The sequence below is a fragment of the Falco peregrinus genome, chromosome 1 (assembly GCF_023634155.1).
Source record: "Falco peregrinus isolate bFalPer1 chromosome 1, bFalPer1.pri, whole genome shotgun sequence".
In the NCBI taxonomy this organism is placed as follows: domain Eukaryota; kingdom Metazoa; phylum Chordata; class Aves; order Falconiformes; family Falconidae; genus Falco; species Falco peregrinus.
Window position 1 is genome coordinate 50,996,707 of NC_073721.1, and position 19,347 is coordinate 51,016,053.

At 41.2% G+C, this 19,347-nt stretch overlaps 2 protein-coding genes across 3 annotated transcripts; one reads left to right on the forward strand and one right to left on the reverse strand.

Annotated features, from left to right (window-relative positions):
- Positions 1-699: 699 nt before the first annotated feature.
- Positions 700-2,992, reverse strand: NDUFA8 (NADH:ubiquinone oxidoreductase subunit A8). Of its 2 annotated transcripts, XM_055816032.1 has the most exons (4): positions 2,803-2,956; positions 2,532-2,695; positions 1,430-1,595; positions 700-939 (listed from the first exon to the last, which is right to left on the reverse strand). In XM_055816032.1, the coding sequence occupies exons 1-4, from the start codon at positions 2,851-2,853 to the stop codon at positions 802-804; spliced, it is 519 nt and encodes a 172-aa protein (XP_055672007.1). In that variant the 5' UTR covers positions 2,854-2,956; the 3' UTR covers positions 700-801. The 2 variants fall into 2 exon arrangements, with proteins under 2 accessions (XP_055672007.1, XP_055672014.1); XM_055816039.1 differs by lacking the exon at positions 2,532-2,695 and having other exon boundaries at positions 2,803-2,992.
- Positions 2,947-18,370, forward strand: MORN5 (MORN repeat containing 5). Its single transcript, XM_055816022.1, is given in 5 exon segments — positions 2,947-3,051; positions 3,122-3,269; positions 3,804-3,915; positions 4,838-4,975; positions 16,755-18,370. Coding segments are annotated over 5 exon segments (525 nt in total). The 5' UTR covers positions 2,947-3,004; the 3' UTR covers positions 16,835-18,370.
- Positions 18,371-19,347: the final 977 nt, after the last annotated feature.

A 19,347-nucleotide genomic window follows, 5' to 3' on the forward strand; every position in this document is an offset into this window, starting at 1 on the left:
AGTTGATTTACTTCTCTGTCAAAAAGAGTATCAGTGAAACAGTGGGAAGGATTTGCCCCAAACCCTGCAAGTCAGGTCCTTGAGACAGAAGACAGGCCACTTCACCGTGTTACACTGCTTAATGGGACAAGAAGATCCTTTAGGAGGTCATTTTTCCTTAAAGTTGTTGAAAATTTAGTGTGATTTTTCTAATGAAGTAGCTTGCGTTCCCCCAATAAAAATGTAAAAAAATGGAAGCCACTAAACCTAGCTGCACACGGAATGAGTAGCTGGCAAGTAGAACAAGGATCTTTATTGCAGAAACAGTACTGACCTCATACCTAGCAAAAGCCACAGATTCCATGAAACCCTTACTCCGAGATAGATTTTAGGTTAAACCTATATAGGAGCCCCTTGGAAAAAAAAAAAAGCATAATTATCAGTTGCAAAACTAAGGGAAGACATTAACAACTTCTTTGTTCTCAAGGCTTCCTTGATCAAAGCGGCAAGTGATTCTCAATAAGCAGCAGTTAAAGACTCAAGCTACAGTTATATACATCTTGGACAAGCCCAGTAGTTACTATCAAACAACTAACATGGCAAGTGCTGAGAGGGTCCTAAGGGCTATACAACTGCACAGAGCGCCATGTAAAACAGGGAGATACATTTTCTTAGTTGCCATGATGTGTGAATATGTTTAAAGAAGTCTACTAAGCCATGTAACATTTTGGGGGTCTTTAATGATTAAAGTTATGTCCAGTGCGCACTGGACAATGTACATTCAATGTATCTTTCCACTTCAGTCACAGCAGTCTGCCCACTTTACCAGGACCAGAAAAAGAGCCTACTGCCAAATTGAGAAGGCTTCAGCTCTCCTTCAATGGGTGGATTTGGCTCTGGTCTAGGTCTAGAGTGATAGGGATTCTCAGGTATAGGACGGTCTGTCTTCACTTTCGTAACCTGGAGAGAAGAAAGAAAAAATTACACAACTTCTCACAGCATTTAACAGAAAAGCGAGATTTCAGACAGAACTTAAAGGAAGAACTACCATGAAGTACCAAAAGGCACACGTTGTTGATCTGATAAGAGCTCCTATCTCTACAGTACTACTAAAAAACAAACAAAAAAAAGAGGGGAGGGGAATTTCACTCATAACTACAGAGTAGTTTTACATGTGTGTGATCTTCACTCCTAAAGGAAAGGTCTCTGTGCCAGGAAAAGCAAAAAGTAAGGGTAAGCATCATTGTGTAAGAAAAGTGCAAGTCTCCTGGGATAGCAACCCTGGAGAATGCTGAGAGGATCCTGACTTCTGTTAAGTCCACAAGGTTCCAGTGCCAAGTTCATGAATCGTCTTCTGGCCAGGAAAAGGGTTTGAGACCCGGTCTGGACAAAACATCCATAAAAAGGGAGAGAAGAATCTGGCAATCTGATCAAAAAGTTATGAAGTTACCTTAGAGAGCTCTCCCAGATCAGGTCTCACCCAACCCAACTTCTCCAGCACACAGTTATCAAATACTGCCTGCTGCTTTCTGCATCGGCGGAGCTCCTGTAAGTTGGTGTAGTCAATGCACGTCCAGTACTCAGTAAATGGCTCTGCACAGTGCATCTTAACCTTCCTGTAAGAGATCACAGACAGAAAATCATTAGTAAGTGTTTCAATTTTAATGCTTTTCTCTCTTACTCATTCAAACCTCAACTTGTGATAAAGTGTTTTTTGTAGTTTTAAGTTCTCAGGAACATTTAAAGTCTTCAGAAAACTTAGTATTTGAAGCGTCTTTAAACAGAACTCGATACCAACACCAGTAAAAATTGTGTCATTGTAGCTACATAAGGATAGCAATAACTTAACTAATATGTGGAAGGTATTCTTACTAGGTAGATGTACACAACTCCTCCATATGAGATCCCTGTTTTGCCAAATAAATTATCCTACATTATACAACGCTCTAATGCTTCCAAATTAATTTGATACCTTAAGCTCAAGAAGACATTCTTAGAACAGAGGCTTCTCATTAGTAGCTGCTAGACTGGAAGTGGGCATGCTTTGAGCTAATCAAACTTGGCCTTTTACTAATAACTTGAGAACATGATACTGGCACACACCTTGGACCTGCATTTTTGGTCAGAAGAGGTCAATGGTGTATCTACTCAAGCTTTCACAATAGGTTGCCCATGAAACAGAGACGGCAGACAACAAACACAAAGTTTGGGTTTGTTTCCTGCACTTCACAGTAAGTCGCAAGGTGCAGCTGCAAGCCTTCCACCTCCCTGCGCTCCTTTGCTAACATGACAAAGGCCTAGGCCTCTCGCTCTGGGACAGAAGCCATAGAGCTTCCTGCAAAAGGATAAATTCACATATAAATAAACAAAGCCAAACGGCCACGGCCTCAATCCCCAAGGGTTAAAAGTTTAAGAAGCAAGAATAAAGACTTCAAAGGCCACGACGGCGTTTTTACTTAAACCCAGTGCCTGGCAGCACACCGCACAGCCGGGCCCGCAGCTCCCCCGACACCGCCACCCTCGGGCGGCCGGGCCTGCCGGGCCCCGCTCACCTGAAGAAGTCGAGGGCGCACTGGTTGACCTGGCGGCCCTCCCGCAGGCACCTCCGCGGGTCCTTCTCCTCCCAGCGGCATAGCATGAACTCCTTGTTGGGGCGGTCGCACTGCGCGCCGTAGTGGTGGGCCGCGGCCTTCAGAACGGCCGAGCTGACTCGCACCTACAGCGGGGGCAGAGCGGCGATGGGGGCGGCCGCCTCGGCCCCGGCCCCGGCCCGCCGCGCTGCCCCGCGGGGAGAGGGCTCGGCGGCGGCGGCCGCTCACTCACCTCCTGCACGTCGAGCTCCTCCAGGGAGGGCACCTGCAGGGAGCCGGGCATGGCGCCGCCGCTCTCCTTGAGCTCCCCTCAGCGCCCGCCCGCCATCGCGCAGGCGCCGCCGGCAGGGGGCGGGAGCGCGCAGGCGCGCAGGCGGCGGGCGCAGGCGTTGCCATGGTGACGCGGCCGCGCCGTCGGGCCGGGCCGGGCCGCCATGGAGGCGTTGGGCGGCCGGTACTGCGGGGGCACCGTGCGCGGCAGGTGGGCCCGGCGGGGCGCGGGGGCGCGGGGCTGCCCGCCGCCCCCCGCCTGACCGCCCTATCCCTTCCAGGATGGAGGGACAGGGCTCCTACACGCTGCCGACGGGCACCGAGTACCGGGGAGCGCTGAGGGACGGGATGTTCGACGGTGAGGGAGAGCTGCTCTTCCCCAACGGCGGCAGATACCGGGCGGTCTGGCACCGCGGGGTGCCCACGCAGGTACCCCGGGCGGGGGAGCTCACCCCAGGGGCCTCTGCCGCTGCGGAGCGGCCTTGCCTGGAGGCCATGCTGTAGGGGAAGCACTGGGGTGAAAGATGTGGATTTGTGAGCCAAGCCAATCTTTCATCGCCTCAGCGGCATCTTGCACCCCAGTGTGTGAGGGGAGGGCTGCTTGAGTGCTCGAGGTGGCATCTTGCACCCCCAGTGTGTGAGGGGAGGGCTGCTTGAGTGCTCGAGGTGGCAACTTGCACCGCAGTGTGTGAGAGGAAGGCTACATGAGGTGGCATCTTGCACCCCAATGTGTGAGGGGAAGGCTACGTGAGGTGGCATCTCACACCCTGATGTGCAAGGGGAGCTCACTGCTCGAGGCTGGGCATCCCGCAGACACTGTTCCCAACACTACTTGGACCCGAGCTGCACCACGCACTCACTCCACTCAGCTAACGCGCGGTTCTGGCAGCGGCAATGCTAGCCTTGTTTGTACTCAATCCATCCATCATGTTTATTAACTCTGTGCTTGAACATGTTTTGCAGGGGAAATACACTTTTGCAGATGGTCTTGAATACAAAGATAAAAAATGGCATTACTGTGATGGCTACGACAGAAGATTTTATACAGAAATCTGTTCTGGTCTTAAAACACCAGGTACTGAACTGCGTTTGCGATCCTAAGAGTCTGGAAGGAATTATACTAACAACTTTGCTTAAGAAAGATTAATTCAGCTACATGACTAACATGGAGCAGAACTGCTCTGGCTAATTTCAGGACCTGACCATACGACGCTGCCAGAAGAATGCTGACACCACCTTCCACCAGCGCAGTGTAGCACAGCGTGCAGCATTGCGTCCTCAGTGTGGTCTCTTCTGGAGTGATGACCTGCAGGACAGGCCTTTGTTATCTACAGCTTTTGATATCCTGATTAACCCTTTTATACATTTCACCTTCACTGCATTAGCAGTGTGCTTTTAATATAGAGAAGCTGAGCAAAAGCAATTAGTTTACATCCAGGACATCAAATAAAGTTTGAATGTCTGCCCCATGAGCTTTTTAGTAGATTGCAAAATAAACATTTGTGTCCAGTCTATATTTTTGCTAAATACTTTTATAATACTATAACTTGTCTGTAGTCAAAAGGTGGAAGGAACAAGTGACTAAAATACGTAATGTAATACATAAACTACTCTTCTTTATACACTGAATATTTTAGTGATGACATGTAGTTCTATGAGGCCAGCAAGACTCTCCTGGCCCCATTTTTGGAGTTTGGGGGCATATTTGTAACGTTAGCTTAGTGGGGTGAATCACAGCTTAGTGGGTTGAATCACAGGACCATGACTGAGGAAATCGAAGTGACATTTTTATTGTACACTTTTTGTGCATGCATTTTTCCATTTTTAATTTCTCCATCTACAAAATTGACAAAATGTTTATAAAATTTATGGTAAGGTAACTGCATTGTTTTTATAGCAAATGCCATAGAGAGTAATATTTTTTAGTTTTCTTGATCAAAGGCACAAATAAAAAAAAAAAAAGCCAAATTAAAGAAAACCTTTTTTTTTTCCTTTAGGCATTTCTCAGCTTACAAATCTGGATCCTCACAAAAAAATCCCGGACTGTTGTTACGACTGTGGTAATGGACTCTATAATCCTGAAACCTAAGTTATTGTTGAGTACAAACTCAGGTATCATTAACTTCTTCTACAAGGTAAACTAAGATGAGTTTATTTGTCATATCTTCTAGGATGTGTGATTAAAGCTAAAACATTTTAAAAAATCCATGATTTGGTTCTGTTATTACTAAGCTAAAATATTTTCTACTTGTTTATTTTTATCAGCGATTTATGTATCCCCAGGGTTGTATAAATAATATTTTGCAAAATTATAATGAAGTATTCCCAAGCAGATAGGAATAAATATATTTTATTACCATTTGGTATGTTAATCTCAGAAAAACCTTCAATCTCTTCCATTATGATCTCAAGTATGGGAGTGGTTGTAAGGTGTACATCATTGATCCTGAAAGCTACTAAACTCTGTGTTGTGAATCAGCAAAGTGCTTAAGTATGTGCTTATCTCTGCATGTTAGAATAGTCCATTTTATTGAAATGAGTCTTAGGGCTATGTTTAAATAGCCCTTGCTGAACAAGGAACTTTCTTGTCACCTTGGAGAGCTGTGCTTTGAGTCTGGCAAATACTGGGTCTCATAGATAAGTCCCCAAATTTATAAGCCTTAGGGAAAATCAGTTCTCATCAAGCCAAAGGAGAAACTTTTCAAGCTAAAAAACACACAGAAGATCCCCAGATAGTTGACACTGGGATAATTCAAAAAATCTAACCTGACCTGAAACAAATGCTTTGTGTTCTGACTATTTAACCTTTTTAGTGCAGATTTTTTTTCAATGAAAATTATTTTTGAAAGCAACCACCCACCCCATTTTTTTCCTCAAAAAATGTCCAAATTTCAAAACCTGGTTTTTCTAGAAGAAAGAACATTTCATTTTCAATGTGCCACAGCTTAACAGTTTTGTTGCTTTGAAACTCCATTTTTCAGCAGATTTACTATTTGTTGAAAAAAAATTCTGCTCAGTTCTACTTTCAAGAGCTTTTATAAGTATGCACTGTGATATTGGAGGAGGGAAGTGAAGGGAGGGTTAAATGAATTGGAGATACCATCTGCTATAAAATATACCCTATGATACATGGCCTGTTTTATAAACGTTGAATAAAAACTGATCTAGATTATTACAAATGGCATTGATCCAAAATACTGGAATGCGGTGGGCCTACTGATGAGGAAGATAAGCAACATGCTTTCCAAAAACACAGGAACCTACACAGATTAGTACAGGAGGGAACGCCTTGGAATTCAATTTATTGTTTTTTAATCTGTTCTTTGAACTCATTGTCCTTTATGACATTTATCTCAAACCTTACAAATTATATCAATCAATATTCACTAACCAGACCAGTGCAGCGTGCAGTCTGATGGAGTCATCAGAGATGTGCTTTGTGTGGCTGTTCCATTGAGAGCCCTGTACACAAAGTTAAACTTGTTGATGTGAGTGTGAAGAAGGAATGTGTCATGTAGGCCAGACCCTTCCTCTCAAGAACATGAACACAATTGAAAAACCCGGCACTTGTTCAACATCAGAGGAACTCTTACCGCCCCAGGAGAGATGATTCAGGGCACAAGGCCACTGCAGTAAAGAAAAAAAAAAAAAGAAAAAAGAAAAAAACCCCAGCTGTAAGCAGAAGAAACTGAGGAAGAGGCTGGGAGGACAGGGAACAGATCCAGAATTACTCCATTATAGGGTGGGCAGGAAGGAGCAGGAAAACCTCCAGGCTTCCAGCCAAGTCTTGAAAGCATCAAAAGCAGATGGTAGGAAGCATTCAGGAAGTTCTTACAACAGCTTGACAGGTTTACCAAAATGACACTATCTTCCTCGGGTCTGGCAGCAGGCTTTCAGAATACTCCAGTTCTCACCTTTCACCCTGGGCCTATTATGAAGCAATTTCTGATTGTTTCTCGGCTGTTTGTGAAAGAAGGCAAGGAAGCATACAGCCTTGGCACTCCAGACTGGCAGCATCCAGGTACCTTTCCAGAAAAGAAGAAAATAGATGCCATTTGAAACTATCAAGTTTGCTTCCACCACTTCTTTGTCAAGACGAGTGGATGTAGAGTACTGCAGAGATCCTGTTAAATTTGGCAAGCTTTGCATTTCAATAACGTGGAGGTCTGATACTCGTTTACTTAAAGAGTTCTTACTGTTAGAGCAGTGCAAAGGCCCATCATGAAAACATAATCAGGCCCAGGGAATGAAATGACAGCAACAGTTTTGTTATACGTTTTTATCTAGCAAAGTTTTCCAAATTCTCATTACAATCTTGCAGTTATTACTCTGTCCCTAAACCTCTGTTTCCTCGGGGATGCTCAAATTTCTCTTGATTCTCCATATGTTCTTCAATCTTTTCTTTTTTCCAGTATTGCGAAGTACGTAAAATTGGACACATAAATAAGAAGGGGAATGCTCATTTGTAAGAAGATACACTGTTTATTTTGAATAGATACTGGGACTAGACTCCTGTTTCAACTAAGAATATTACTTTTTCCCCTTTTTTTCCCAGAAATAGGACTTCTGGCACCTTTGTAATAGAGTTTGGTCAATAGAAAGATGGGAATATTTCCCAGTTTTTCAGTGAAAAGTAGAAAATGCATGTTGTTATGTTTAATGCAAAGCAGGGAGGTACAGGAAAGCTGTGACATTCAGGCTTTAGGACCACCAAATATTGGAGAAGCCCACAGCTTTCAAAAAGAAAATACCATCAAAAATAGACATTTTGTTATACCGAGATGGAAACGATGATAGGACATTGCCTGGGTCACCTCTCTTGATAAAAAGCAAAGATAATTCTGATGAAAATTGCCTTGTTTCTCCTGTGGTTCTCCCAAGGATGCATTAAATAATGAAAAACATGCTTTTGCTCTTTGTAATATGAGAATATTTGCGCTACTACTTTCATATTCCATCTCCAGGTTTAATTAGTATGTGTATGGTGCATAGGATACCTTTCTATACTGCAGTATTACCTGAAATATATACATCTCTTCATATAACATCAAGACCAGGAAGGCACAAAGCCTGCCTTTACACTAAAAACTCAGTCAGGTAACTGAATTAAAATGTATGTTATTAAGAGCAGGGTTAGGCCCAGAAAACCAGGACAAGTGTCTTACTAAGAGGAGGGGTTTTGGTGTTGCAGCAATCCCAAACCAGCCAGCAATCAGCTTAGGATTTCTACAAGTCTGAAAGTCTTGAAAAAGCAGCAGGAAAAATCCTGCTGCTCGAGGAATCATTATGAGCTTGAAAAGGTCAAGATTCAAGAACATTATTTTATTACAGTTTAGAAAAGTCTGGGTTAGAACATCTGAGGTTCCTTGGTTGTGAGGCTGACCCAACTCCACAGGCAAGAGTGCAAAGCCATTTTAATTCTAAGCCTTACTAATTACAAACTTAAAGTTTCCTCACATTGTTACCTTGGGATGAAGGTTCTCATGTTCGGTCTGAAAGAATTTAGAAGAAAAAATTTTTGGAAGGTTGACAGCAATGCGTTCATCCATTTCAGGTTTATCCAAGTATGCAAAAATCCATGCGATAGATCTCCTACATTTAGACCTTTTTTGTCTTACAACTCTGATCTGACTTGCTCCAAGAACTTTTTGGGAAATGTAGACTTTGACTTGTCTGAAAAATGTAGTTGAGAAGCAGAGCCATAACCACTCAATAATTACGCAGAGTAATATTTCTGTACCTACCCTCATGTACCCCAAATACATGCAGATGTTTGCGTGCTCTTTCTCATAAACTACTGGAGAATTGGGTGTGGGATGAGGAGCTGGCAATTTTTCAGGCCTGGAGTATTTCTGGAAGAAAGACAGCAAGTTTAACTTAAAGTTGACTGTGGTGCAGGAAAAAAGATTGACTGCACTTAGGGATCAAGCACAGAGCTTTATTCCCTGTTCTTCTTTGAAATTGCCCATTCTGATGATGGAGGGAGTGGATGAACAGTCTGATTCCAGGCTAGTCCCTAGTCATTGCCTAAGAATGTAAGAGTTGTTTTGGCAGATGCCCTTAGCGATGGAGAGGAAAGCCCCAGCAATACACATACAGAGGGAATATAGTATTTTTGTTCACATGAATTTAGCTTCCCATAGATTTAAATGTCTACTTATAACGCAGGACCATTTAATCTTTTGTACATTTGTTTCCTTTTTATTTGACTTAAGATACTGAATTTAGATGAGGTTTAGTTCCTACATATTGAAACTCTTAAAAGCTCTTCAAATAATTGTTCTTTGGATACTTGTTAAGCTAAAGAAATCAGTTTTGATCGGCAGTAAAAGTTCATGCTATTTTAAGTGCAATGCTATAGCTATTTTCTGTTGTATATTTAATCATTTTGAATTATATGTCATGTAAAAGATTTTAGCTCTGGGGCATTTGCCAGATGGCTGATTCTGCATTTCACACAACAAAAGAAATAATGTTTGTGTAAAGCTCTTAAAAATAGTTGGTAATCAGTATATTCTACAACGAATAGGATCCAGACCTGTTTGGAAAAAAAAAACAGCTTTTGCAGAAATTAATTTAGAGGATTTGGTCTCTACCTCTGGGCTCTGAACAAAACAAATTGTGTCTATTGTTTGCTGATTTTTTGACATTTAACAAGTTAACTGAATTGTAAATTTTACTCATTTTTATGTTAAATGCCATTTATTGCAATCCATTGATCTTTTTCTCTTTACTTTGGCTGGCAAACTTATTTCTGAAAACAGGGCTTTGTAAAACAGAGAACCAATACTACTCTGCATTTACACAAGTAGAGCATACAAATGTGAGTAGCCCTTTGCTTTTCTTGCAACAGCTGGAGGGCCTGTCATTTTTACTGCTGACTCCTCTTTCTGGCCTCTTTGATTCATATTCCTCCAAAACAACACTACAAAAAATATTTTCTCTCTCTGCCATGCACTCAGCTGTTTTCTTTGCCCACGAGGCTCTACACAGGTCTGTACAAATTCACCTTTTGGTCTCATCTCCTCCATCTCTGATATACTTATGTCTCTCGTCCCGGACACAGGTTTTTTGCCTCCATTCAAGTTTTCTGATACTTGCTTTCCAGACTCACTGCTTCTATAATAGTTAGAAGATTTGGAAAATATTACATTAAGAGGGAGGTTAGAAATTGTATTGGAGCTCTTTCATCTGGATCTCCTAGTATCACCCATCTATCTCTTCCCATTTTTTAGTTAGATGGCTTTTGTCCCGATCTGAGAGGTTTGGACCTAAATGATCTCCAATGCTTAACAAATAAATCAGTTGAGCAGAAAAATCTTAGAAGGAGGAAAGGCAGAACATAAGCAAGTAACAAACTGGGGACTGCTGCGTGGGCAAGGCAAATGAATGAGTATCGAAGTGAAGATGACAGAAGGAAATTGAGTCGTGTTTTAATGTAAGGAGAAGATCCCAGGCATCTAAGGGTAGTTTCATGTCTATTCTGCCTCTGCCCTAAACACTTTTTTAAATATTGGACTAATTGTCCAACCCATCATATGCTCTTTTCAGATCTTCTATATAGGAGTGTGTTAAGATCAGGCACATTTTGAATGCCATGGAGAAAGGCATACTTATTGCGGCTTTCTCAGTGTCAAAGGCTGCTCAGGTGACAGAGGTAGCTGGAGATTTCTAATTCATGTAACCAAGAAAATATTTTTAGATTAAATTTGGCTTACAAGTTTTAATATAAAATACCTTCCATTCAGTAAAATAGATTATGAACCAACATGATTCAAATTCAAGACTATAGCCAACACTGATAATATTAATATATGCATTGTGATGTAAGTTACTACAGTAATTTCAGTAGCTGTAGCTTTTGCAGATACATTGTTCCTTGTGGTTTCCTGGTCTTCGAATACTTATCATTTTGAAAACTGTGGAAGTTTCAGTTCCAAATAGTGGCATGCCAAGAATAACAACTTTGTGTGCTAGCCATCCTATTGTAACTCCGTTAAATAGGTTATACACAAGTCTTATAGGCACCTATATTCAACTATACAGTTTGCGTGAAAACAAGTTTTACAAGAGGTGGAAAGTTCATTTGAGGGCCATTTTGGAATTACAGTAATTAAAAGTAAATGGAAGGGTGAGAATTTGTGGGTGGAAGCAAAGGTTAATTGAAAACATATTTTCCATTTTCTTGCCAGCCTTGATGTTGGTGGGGTCAGGTGCAGTAAGGAAAGTGGTGCTAGGGACCCAGAGCAGGCAGTGGAAATGAAAGGGGTGTGCCAGGCAGAATCCATGGCTGAGATGCTATCAACATGTGATTGTAATTGTGTAGTGGAAGAACATGATAAACTGCACTGCGGGTGATGGGAGGAGTCAGGCATGCGAAAGAATTAAATGATATTGTTGTTTACAATGGTCTGTGTGGGCTTGGCCCCGTGCAAACAGAGGAAACTCAGCTCTTGGTCAAGGATTGTCTGTTGTAAACAGACCCTCTTACAAGCCCTAGTCATGGCAAGCTGCTCTTAGCGCATGGCTGTGTCCGCGAGTACGCTGGAGCTGTGAGCCTCTGATGTGGGCACACACCAGGGCACATCTACTTCCCTCCTTGCTTGCGTGGCCTTTAACAGAGTAAAGCGAAGGAATAATGCCCGCTCGTGCCTGGTCTCGGCTTGCCTTTGGGCAGAGGAGGGAACCAAGGATCTGAATTTTGGAGTGCATTGGTGCATCAGGCCTCCAGTGCTGACAAAGTCTTTAAGATACCAGGAACACATACAACTACGAAGTGCCATATGAAGACCTAACACAGAGTCAGAAAAGGTTTTTGAGGTGAACAATGTAGCTTCTTCCCCTGTGTAAGCCACTAAGTATTCTAATTTCAATGCAGTACATCTTCCTGCACACCTCTAGGTGGTTTCCTGGGAAAGCATTGGTGAAGAGGGCAAAGCCGGAAGCCTACACGACAGTACTGCTGTTTGCTGACATTCTCCACTCTGCATCATGGCAGACACCTAAGCATGCAGAGTCCTAAGAAGTCTCTCACAGCTGAGGTTTCCATAAGTAACACAGAAATGCGATAGTTAGAAACAAGTAATTCCAAACTTTGCAATATGCATTTAATGTATGATGATTAAATGCACCTAAATTACAGTGTATTTTCAAGTCATCCCTTGGAAGCACCCTGAAGCAAGCCCACCCTGAATTTTCAGCTGTTTCTAATCCTATTTGAGAGATAAATCTGGAGCATGTAGTTGGGGAAGTCTCTTCTGCCACTACTTTTAGACTGAGCATTGAAAATTAGACAAGTGGTTTCATTTTGCAGAGATGCTGAGCAGAAATCCACTGATTTGAGTTGGCTGCAGTTTGAGCTCACTGTGGAATACACCTAACAGCATTTTTGACAGACACCTGTTTGAACTTTGCTGGCATTTGGAGCTTCCCCTAAAGCTTCCCCAAAACCAGGAAGAACGTTGCAAAGCAGTATTTGTTGAGAAGAACTAATTTTGAAATGGATTACTTACAGGAGCACAGTACGACCAACAGATTTAATTGGGTCTGATTTGCCTAAGACGACTGTATCCAAACTGACTTGTTGACTGTGTAGACAGTGTCCAACAGTAGACCAGTAGGACTTGCACCCCTGGTTAATTATCTACTGTGGGCAGATGCTGTTTCTGGGGATCAGTCGTGCAGGTGACTACCAGGGTTGGCTCCATTTGCCTCTGCCTGCTTAATGAAAACAGCCTGAATTAATTACAAAAATAAAAGAGAAGCAATCCCAGTTTGGGCTGGCTGAGGCTCTGACGCACAATATTCAAAATACATTTTGTGGGCACTAGAAAAATTACCTTATTTTTGATCAAGACACAAGAAAATAATTCAGAATAATTGGTCATATATGCTAACAGCTCACCCATTAAGATCTCTCACTAATCTCTCTCTGTTTCAAGATTTCAATGATATGACATGATAATAATCATTATATTTCACTAATTTTGGAAAAAATAACTTGTTAACATTTACTAACTGAACAGGGATGCACCAGATTGCAATAAAATTTTCAGACAAAGCTTTTTTTCTTTACCTTCGAATATCAACATGGTTAGTCCTGTTTCAGCAAAGTCTGTTCCATGAATGTTTATTCTACTGAGGAAAATCTAAAAAAATGGATAAACTTTTAAAGATAAATATACTGACAGAAAATTCAGCACACAACATGAAGAACCCCATACTACCTAATTGTGCACAGGGTGATAATTTACCACTGATTAAAGAGTTTGTATTTTTTTCAAATCTTTTTTAAAGGGAAAATTACTTCTGAAGGTGAAGATGTGCTTAGACAATCATATTAACATATTCAAACAATTGCAATTTGCAAAATAGTAATTACAACTCACTATCTGGTAGCATTAATCAAACTTCAAGGTTTAATTCCATTTTAAATATTGATGAAATGTGATTCTCCAATCTAACCCTGGTGTTGCAGGGTTATGGAAGCAGCCAGTGACAGAAAAAGAGGAACGTGTAGTTAACAAGCAGCTGCCACAAAGAAGGATCGGCATCTGTGATTTAAATTGTTAGCTGCACAGTCAGGTAGAGTGTAAAAAGGGTAGTCAAGAGGCTGTTAAGTCCATTGCTGCCAATTACTAACAATCAGGGAGGAGCTTTAAGACTTGTTCAGTACAATAAACCCAGTTTGTCTTGTTTCAGGGGTTACTACTGAAGAGGTTGCAGCTGCACTGATTCAAATAGCCCTAAAACTACAGTAATTATCAACCAGTCTTCTTTAGTGTAGCAAAAGTATGTTTTACCATAGCTTAACTCTTTACATTCTAATATTTCCTCTTCTCACATAGCTAGCCCTGGAGCCATTCTTATCTCTGGGTTTGTGGTTCTTCTCCCAGTGCTGGATCAATTCTTTCATTTCCCCTTACCTAGACCAAGGACCAGTAGCATGGTATGCTGGGTCGGATGGCAGTTCTGGGGATTTGCTTTCGGTTATTTTTTGGAATACACATTTAGTCATTACATCTGTTTTTCCTTTTCATATACAAAGTTGAAATTCATATAGCTCATTCAGTTTTTACATCTGATTAGGATTACATACAAGTTAAGCAGAGCTTATGAACACGTATTTAATTTGCATGGGATCAGATCACTGCATGAACCAAGACATTTTGGAATGGGTCCGGGGAGGCTAAAATCTTCAGGGCAACCAGCCCTGCATGCTTCCCTAGGAGACCATGAAAACCCAGAGTGCAGAAGGAAACAATCTAGACAAACCAAGGATATGTTGGAAACCTGTTCTATGAAGCCAAGCTAGCATCTGCCTTTCTTGGTGCTTATACCCTTGATGCTCAGCTAAGTGAGTGCTGTAGATTTCTCACTAGGAAGGCAGGCTGATTATTTCTAGTACTCAGGTGAGCCACTTATAACTGTACACAAATAAGAGGTAAATAGTAGTGATGTATAGCATATGTAAGTTTTGTTTATTCCTTCACCGCGGCAGAAATAGATCAAGTTTCATTTTCTTGCAATTACTACAAGCTCTGATAAATTGTTATTATTATTTTTTTTAGTTAAGGCGATTCCAATTAAAATCACAGAGCTACCCAGGCTGGACAGTATCTGTTACAGCCGAGGCTCACGTGATCACATCATTACCATGCTGGAACACCTAGTGCATAGAACAAAAGCCAGCACATTGATTATGGCTTTGCTGTTGTTTTTAAGAAAGCTTAAGGACCACATTTGCATTCCTGCTGCAGCCCTCAGTGGAATCTCTGCCTCTGTACAGATTGCGTGGTCTTTAAGCATGCTCATCTTTTTAATTTCCCTTTTAACATATTTTTCAGCATTTTTTTTCTCCTCGTTTATACCCAGATATGTGCCATTTACAGGGTATTTCCTTATGGACCTATGGATTCATAGGCATAGGGAATAAAGAAAGAGATCATGTCAGTGAAACACAGAAAGAGCTGGACTTAGCTATCCTGTCCAAAAGGTAACCATTTTTCAGCCATTAAAGCGAGGCTACAGGCTGAGCTGTGGAACAATGGCAACACAAGTGTGTTCTCCAACCCATTCACACACCCAGGGTGCTGCTCAAAGGTGGGTGCTCACCACCAAAACTGAGCTTTGCAAGCCAGCACCCTCGAGTGAGAAATGAGGAGAGAGTCAGTAGGCACAAGCAAGCACTTTGTCTGGAAACCAGTGACCGTACGCAAAAAGCAGACTGGAGCGCAGGCTCTTAGCTAAAACCTCCTGTGAGCCACCAGCCTTTCTGATCACCGTCTGTCAGGGGTGGCAGATGAGTGCTGCCGTTCAGACAAGGGATAAATGCCTTGGCACATGCTTTCCCTAAGCCGTCTTTTACTAGGATGCCAATGGAGCTGTGTGTGAGCAGCACCTTACGAGAAGCAAGGGCATGCACTCAACTCACACGGCCAGGGATGAGAAAAAGGGGAGGCTAGCATGAAAAAACAAAAGGAAGAAAAAAAAGAAAGACAAAGCTGACCTGATTCAAACCCCACTGCAATCAAGAAGATTAAGCCCCCAAGCCTGAAGACTTGTGCAGACCCCGTTTGTCACATACCCTTCAGAGAACTCTCACTTCTTAGATTAGCCCAACTTCATTCCCAGGACCTTCCTACCGTTGCATTTCAAATGCTACTATGTCGCTTTAACTTAAAGGTGTAGTTCCACAGTCAAAAGATCTCTGTGAAGATTTGACTCCTTACATGCAACACGCTTCTTTCTCGATCTCTTTTGACCTACCAAAGCAGGGCCCTCAGCTGTGCAGGGCAGCTGTGTAAATAAATGGGATTTTGTGCTATGCCAAGCGATGGTCGCGGTACCGGGATTACAGCCCCCTCAGCTCCATCCTTCTCACAATCACCTATTCTTTCAGGTATTCTTTTCAGGCTGCTATAAACCCCTTAAAATTTAGATGGAGGCAGGTTACAAACACACATCACAAGCAGCTAATCTGAATTTGTTAAGACAGTGATAAACACAAGAAGCAGCTCTAATATATTTCATTTATATAAAAATAAACACAGGTATTGTTTTAAGTAATGCTTTGATTTTTTTCAAGGCTTTTTGAAGTTTGTTTTTCCTGGTCTACTACATAGTTCTCTTTTCCCCTACACAAACACAAAAGAACTGCAGAACAGTTTTTGGAGACAAGACTATTTAAATCCTTAGAATTAAGAAGCCACAATTTAACATTTACCAAGTTATTTTTTTGTAATCATACACAAAATTTATATTCAAACTTTGCTGGACAGTTGTTTTTCCCTACATTGTCTTTGATTTTTTTCTTTCCTCACTGTCATTATGCTCTGAGACTAAATATGACAGACGTGAATACTAACAAGGGACACAGAAGATGGTCTAAAATAGGTCTGTCAGCCACTATATCAGCTTATCAATACCTGCCATAACATGCATTTCAAAAAGAGCATTGAGAGAAAAGCTGGAGGACAAGAACCTAGGGTTTGTCTATAGATTTTTCTTTACCTTCACTTTTTATGAACTGACAAGCAACACAGACATAGTATTTAAAAAACATGTATCTTCATTTCTGATAGTTTCAACATATCTCCTGCACACCACCTGCCAAAAAGTAAAAAAAATAAAATCTATACATGTAAATCTCATCATTCCATCCAAGCTAATCTTATCAAACAGACAAATAATCAGAGTCATTGCCACAGATCCAGTACCCCTGCCCTGACAAATTCCCACACAACAGCACACAATCCTTTAAAGAAACAAACAAAAATGTGTTCTAAGAGATTCCAGTGGCTAAAAATGGATTTATTTCTCAAAGGAAAAATTGCTTGTTTGAGCTGGACCCTAGTGATGCAAAGAGCAGATCTGACCTGGCGATATTTGGTGTTCTCTTTATCTCCCTTTTAGATGATGATGAGCATGAATGGATCATTCGGACCTGCTGGAAAGCTTGGGATGAAACAATTGAACATAAACCAAAAGCATGAAAAGTTTTTACTAGACGATAATATTTCAAAGCAAGTAATCTGATTCACAATAAATCTAATTTGTCCTCGTGGATTTGTCTCACCCTTTCCCTCTACAGGAATATAATCTTTTTGTCATCTCTGTCAGCACAAACAAAAATGGAAATAATCATTTAATCAGTCATGCTGAGAAAAAGCCATGGAAAAAAAGCTGACTGTACTCACAATAATATTCCTGAGAGGTGTGTAGTGTAGTATATATAAATGTTATTAAGCCTGAAAACAATTTGTTAAAAAGAGTGCCTCAGATTCAGTGTTGAAGTCATTCAAATCCATCTTAATCAACATTATTTTCCCAGATTTTAGTTAGCTGTCCTGGTGAATTCCTTTCCTCTCTTTTTGCTCAGTACTTTGATATTGATTGATCATTGTAATAATGTACACCAGAGGTATTCTTTAATGACTGGTTTGCTAACTAGGAAATTATATCCATTTACTACGAACATTTGTTGAACTCTCCTGAAGCCAGAGTTTAACAAAATAATAAAAGAGGAAAACTGGGTGGGTTGCTGCTTGATTAGTAAGCCAGAAAGTATTTAAAAATAAAATAAAATGGAATTACATCATTTTCTGGATGTAAGTGCCAGCACTTCTACTTGCATTAACTTTATTTATTACACAAATAAGACATTTACAAAGCACAACATTAAAAGTATGTAACAAAACAGACATTGGTTTTACAAAAAAGTGCTTACAATTTAGTTTTACTTTTTTAAAATAAATATTAGTCTTGACTGTCCACTCATTCAGAGAATTTTTTTTTAACCATTGTAGCCAAGACATGCAGAATTGCAACATGCTACAACAAAATGATTGGTGGATGAAATAAAACTCATGTGTCTATAGTTGGCATCCTACAGATATATCACTGATAGTAGTGCAGGATTGGTTCCCACTCCCCTGTCCCAACTAGTAAGTTGTGTAAGCACCTTTAGCTCGGACATTGGGGTTCACCAGCATGAGCCAAAAAAAAAGAAAAAAAAGAATTGGTAATAAAACTGTAAACCATTCCACATTCAGACCCTAGCCATATTTAGTTACTTTAATAAACTTGAGTGAAAAGCATTTCACTGACTATCTTCATTGGGTTTTGTCTGCAAAAGGTTTTGTAAAAAGCAACTGGAAAAGTTTAGTACATGGAGTCTGCATTGCTGCACCAGAACCCATTTGGCAATTACTGAATAAACTAAGAAAATCAGAATTATTTTTATTTTATTTTTTTTCAATCTACAGACAGGAGATGAATGCAAATGACCTGAGATAAGGTTTGGTTCAGTGGCAACAGTCAGTGTGAAATATGTTGTGAAACAATGTATTGAATAAATTAGAGGATTTCTTACATTCTTGGTACAGTTGAGTATTTTCCATACACATAATTAGCTCTAAAACTGCACAAGCTGAATTGCTTCCAGTTTTTGCAAACAATTTGGGCTTAATATAAACAGAGCGTGATTTCTGAATTAGCAAAGCCGCTCCTGGCTACTTATGGGGGAGAATGCCCTGGAGCACGGTCTGTGCGGGGCACTTTGCCCCACAGGTAGTGGTGAGTCCGCTGCAGAGAAGCACCTACACTCCCTCGGCCTCTGCTTTGCACTTGGTCCTGCCAGCGGTTTCAGGTACAAAAACTTTGATATCCAGTAAATTTCACAAGTGGGGTGGTTTTGATCAGTAACTAAGTTGATATTTAGCAGATACATATTTAAGAGTTTCCCTTTCATTGCACTGCCGAGACAGAAGAGAAATGCATCAAACCATTTTCTCCCTCAACAAAACAGTTGTGGAAATCTCAAGTACTGTGAGATGTCAGGTTAAGTTACAGCCTGAAGTCTCTCCTTCAGTCTTAAATGAAATAACTACCCATTTGTTTATGGCACTAATTCCACAACTAAATGATCGTTAGGATGCGCGAGCACAAACGGAGAAGTCAGGCTCCGGTGACCCTGCTGACCACCACCAGCATCTAAAGGCTGTTGCACGCAGACACAGCGATCCACCTCAACCTTGCGATTACCAACACTCCACCAACGGCCAACAAAGGGAACGCCCGTCCTTCACTCATTGCTATGGAAAGGACAAAAGTGACTGCAAGGGGTGCAACCGGTGATGTCCCCTCCCCAAGGGGACACCTCTGCAGCGGTGGTTCCAGTCAGGTCAGGCCTTGTCACTGGCTACACACTGGAAATGGTTATTTGCACGCCAGGAGGCAACAATAATACTTTGCAGACTTAGTTTCCTCTCTCCTTTCAGATGTTATTTTAAATTGGGGATAGAGCTGCTAGCTGCTGGCTGCCATTAGACAGAACACTGGCCTAACTGTCCAAGGAATTACCATCACACTCTCTCTCTGAATATTTTTTTTTCATGTATATATATACACACACACACACAGAGGTATGTGTGTGTGTACATATTTGTTCCAACAAATATCAATGCATGCTTGTACTCAGTTACTTCTCAAAGCAAGAGATTTTGGT

Excerpts from the sequence above, each read along its gene's own strand:
- NDUFA8 (XM_055816032.1), bottom strand. The coding sequence starts at position 2,853 with ATGCCCGGCTCCCTGCAGGTGCCCTCCCTGGAGGAGCTCGACGTGCAG. Across the intron at positions 2,696-2,802 it reads AGGAGCTCGACGTGCAGGAG|GTGCGAGTCAGCTCGGCCGT; the intron begins GTGAGTGAGCGG and ends CCCCCGCTGTAG. Across the intron at positions 1,596-2,531 it reads TGCGCCCTCGACTTCTTCAG|GAAGGTTAAGATGCACTGTG; the intron begins GTGAGCGGGGCC and ends GATCTCTTACAG.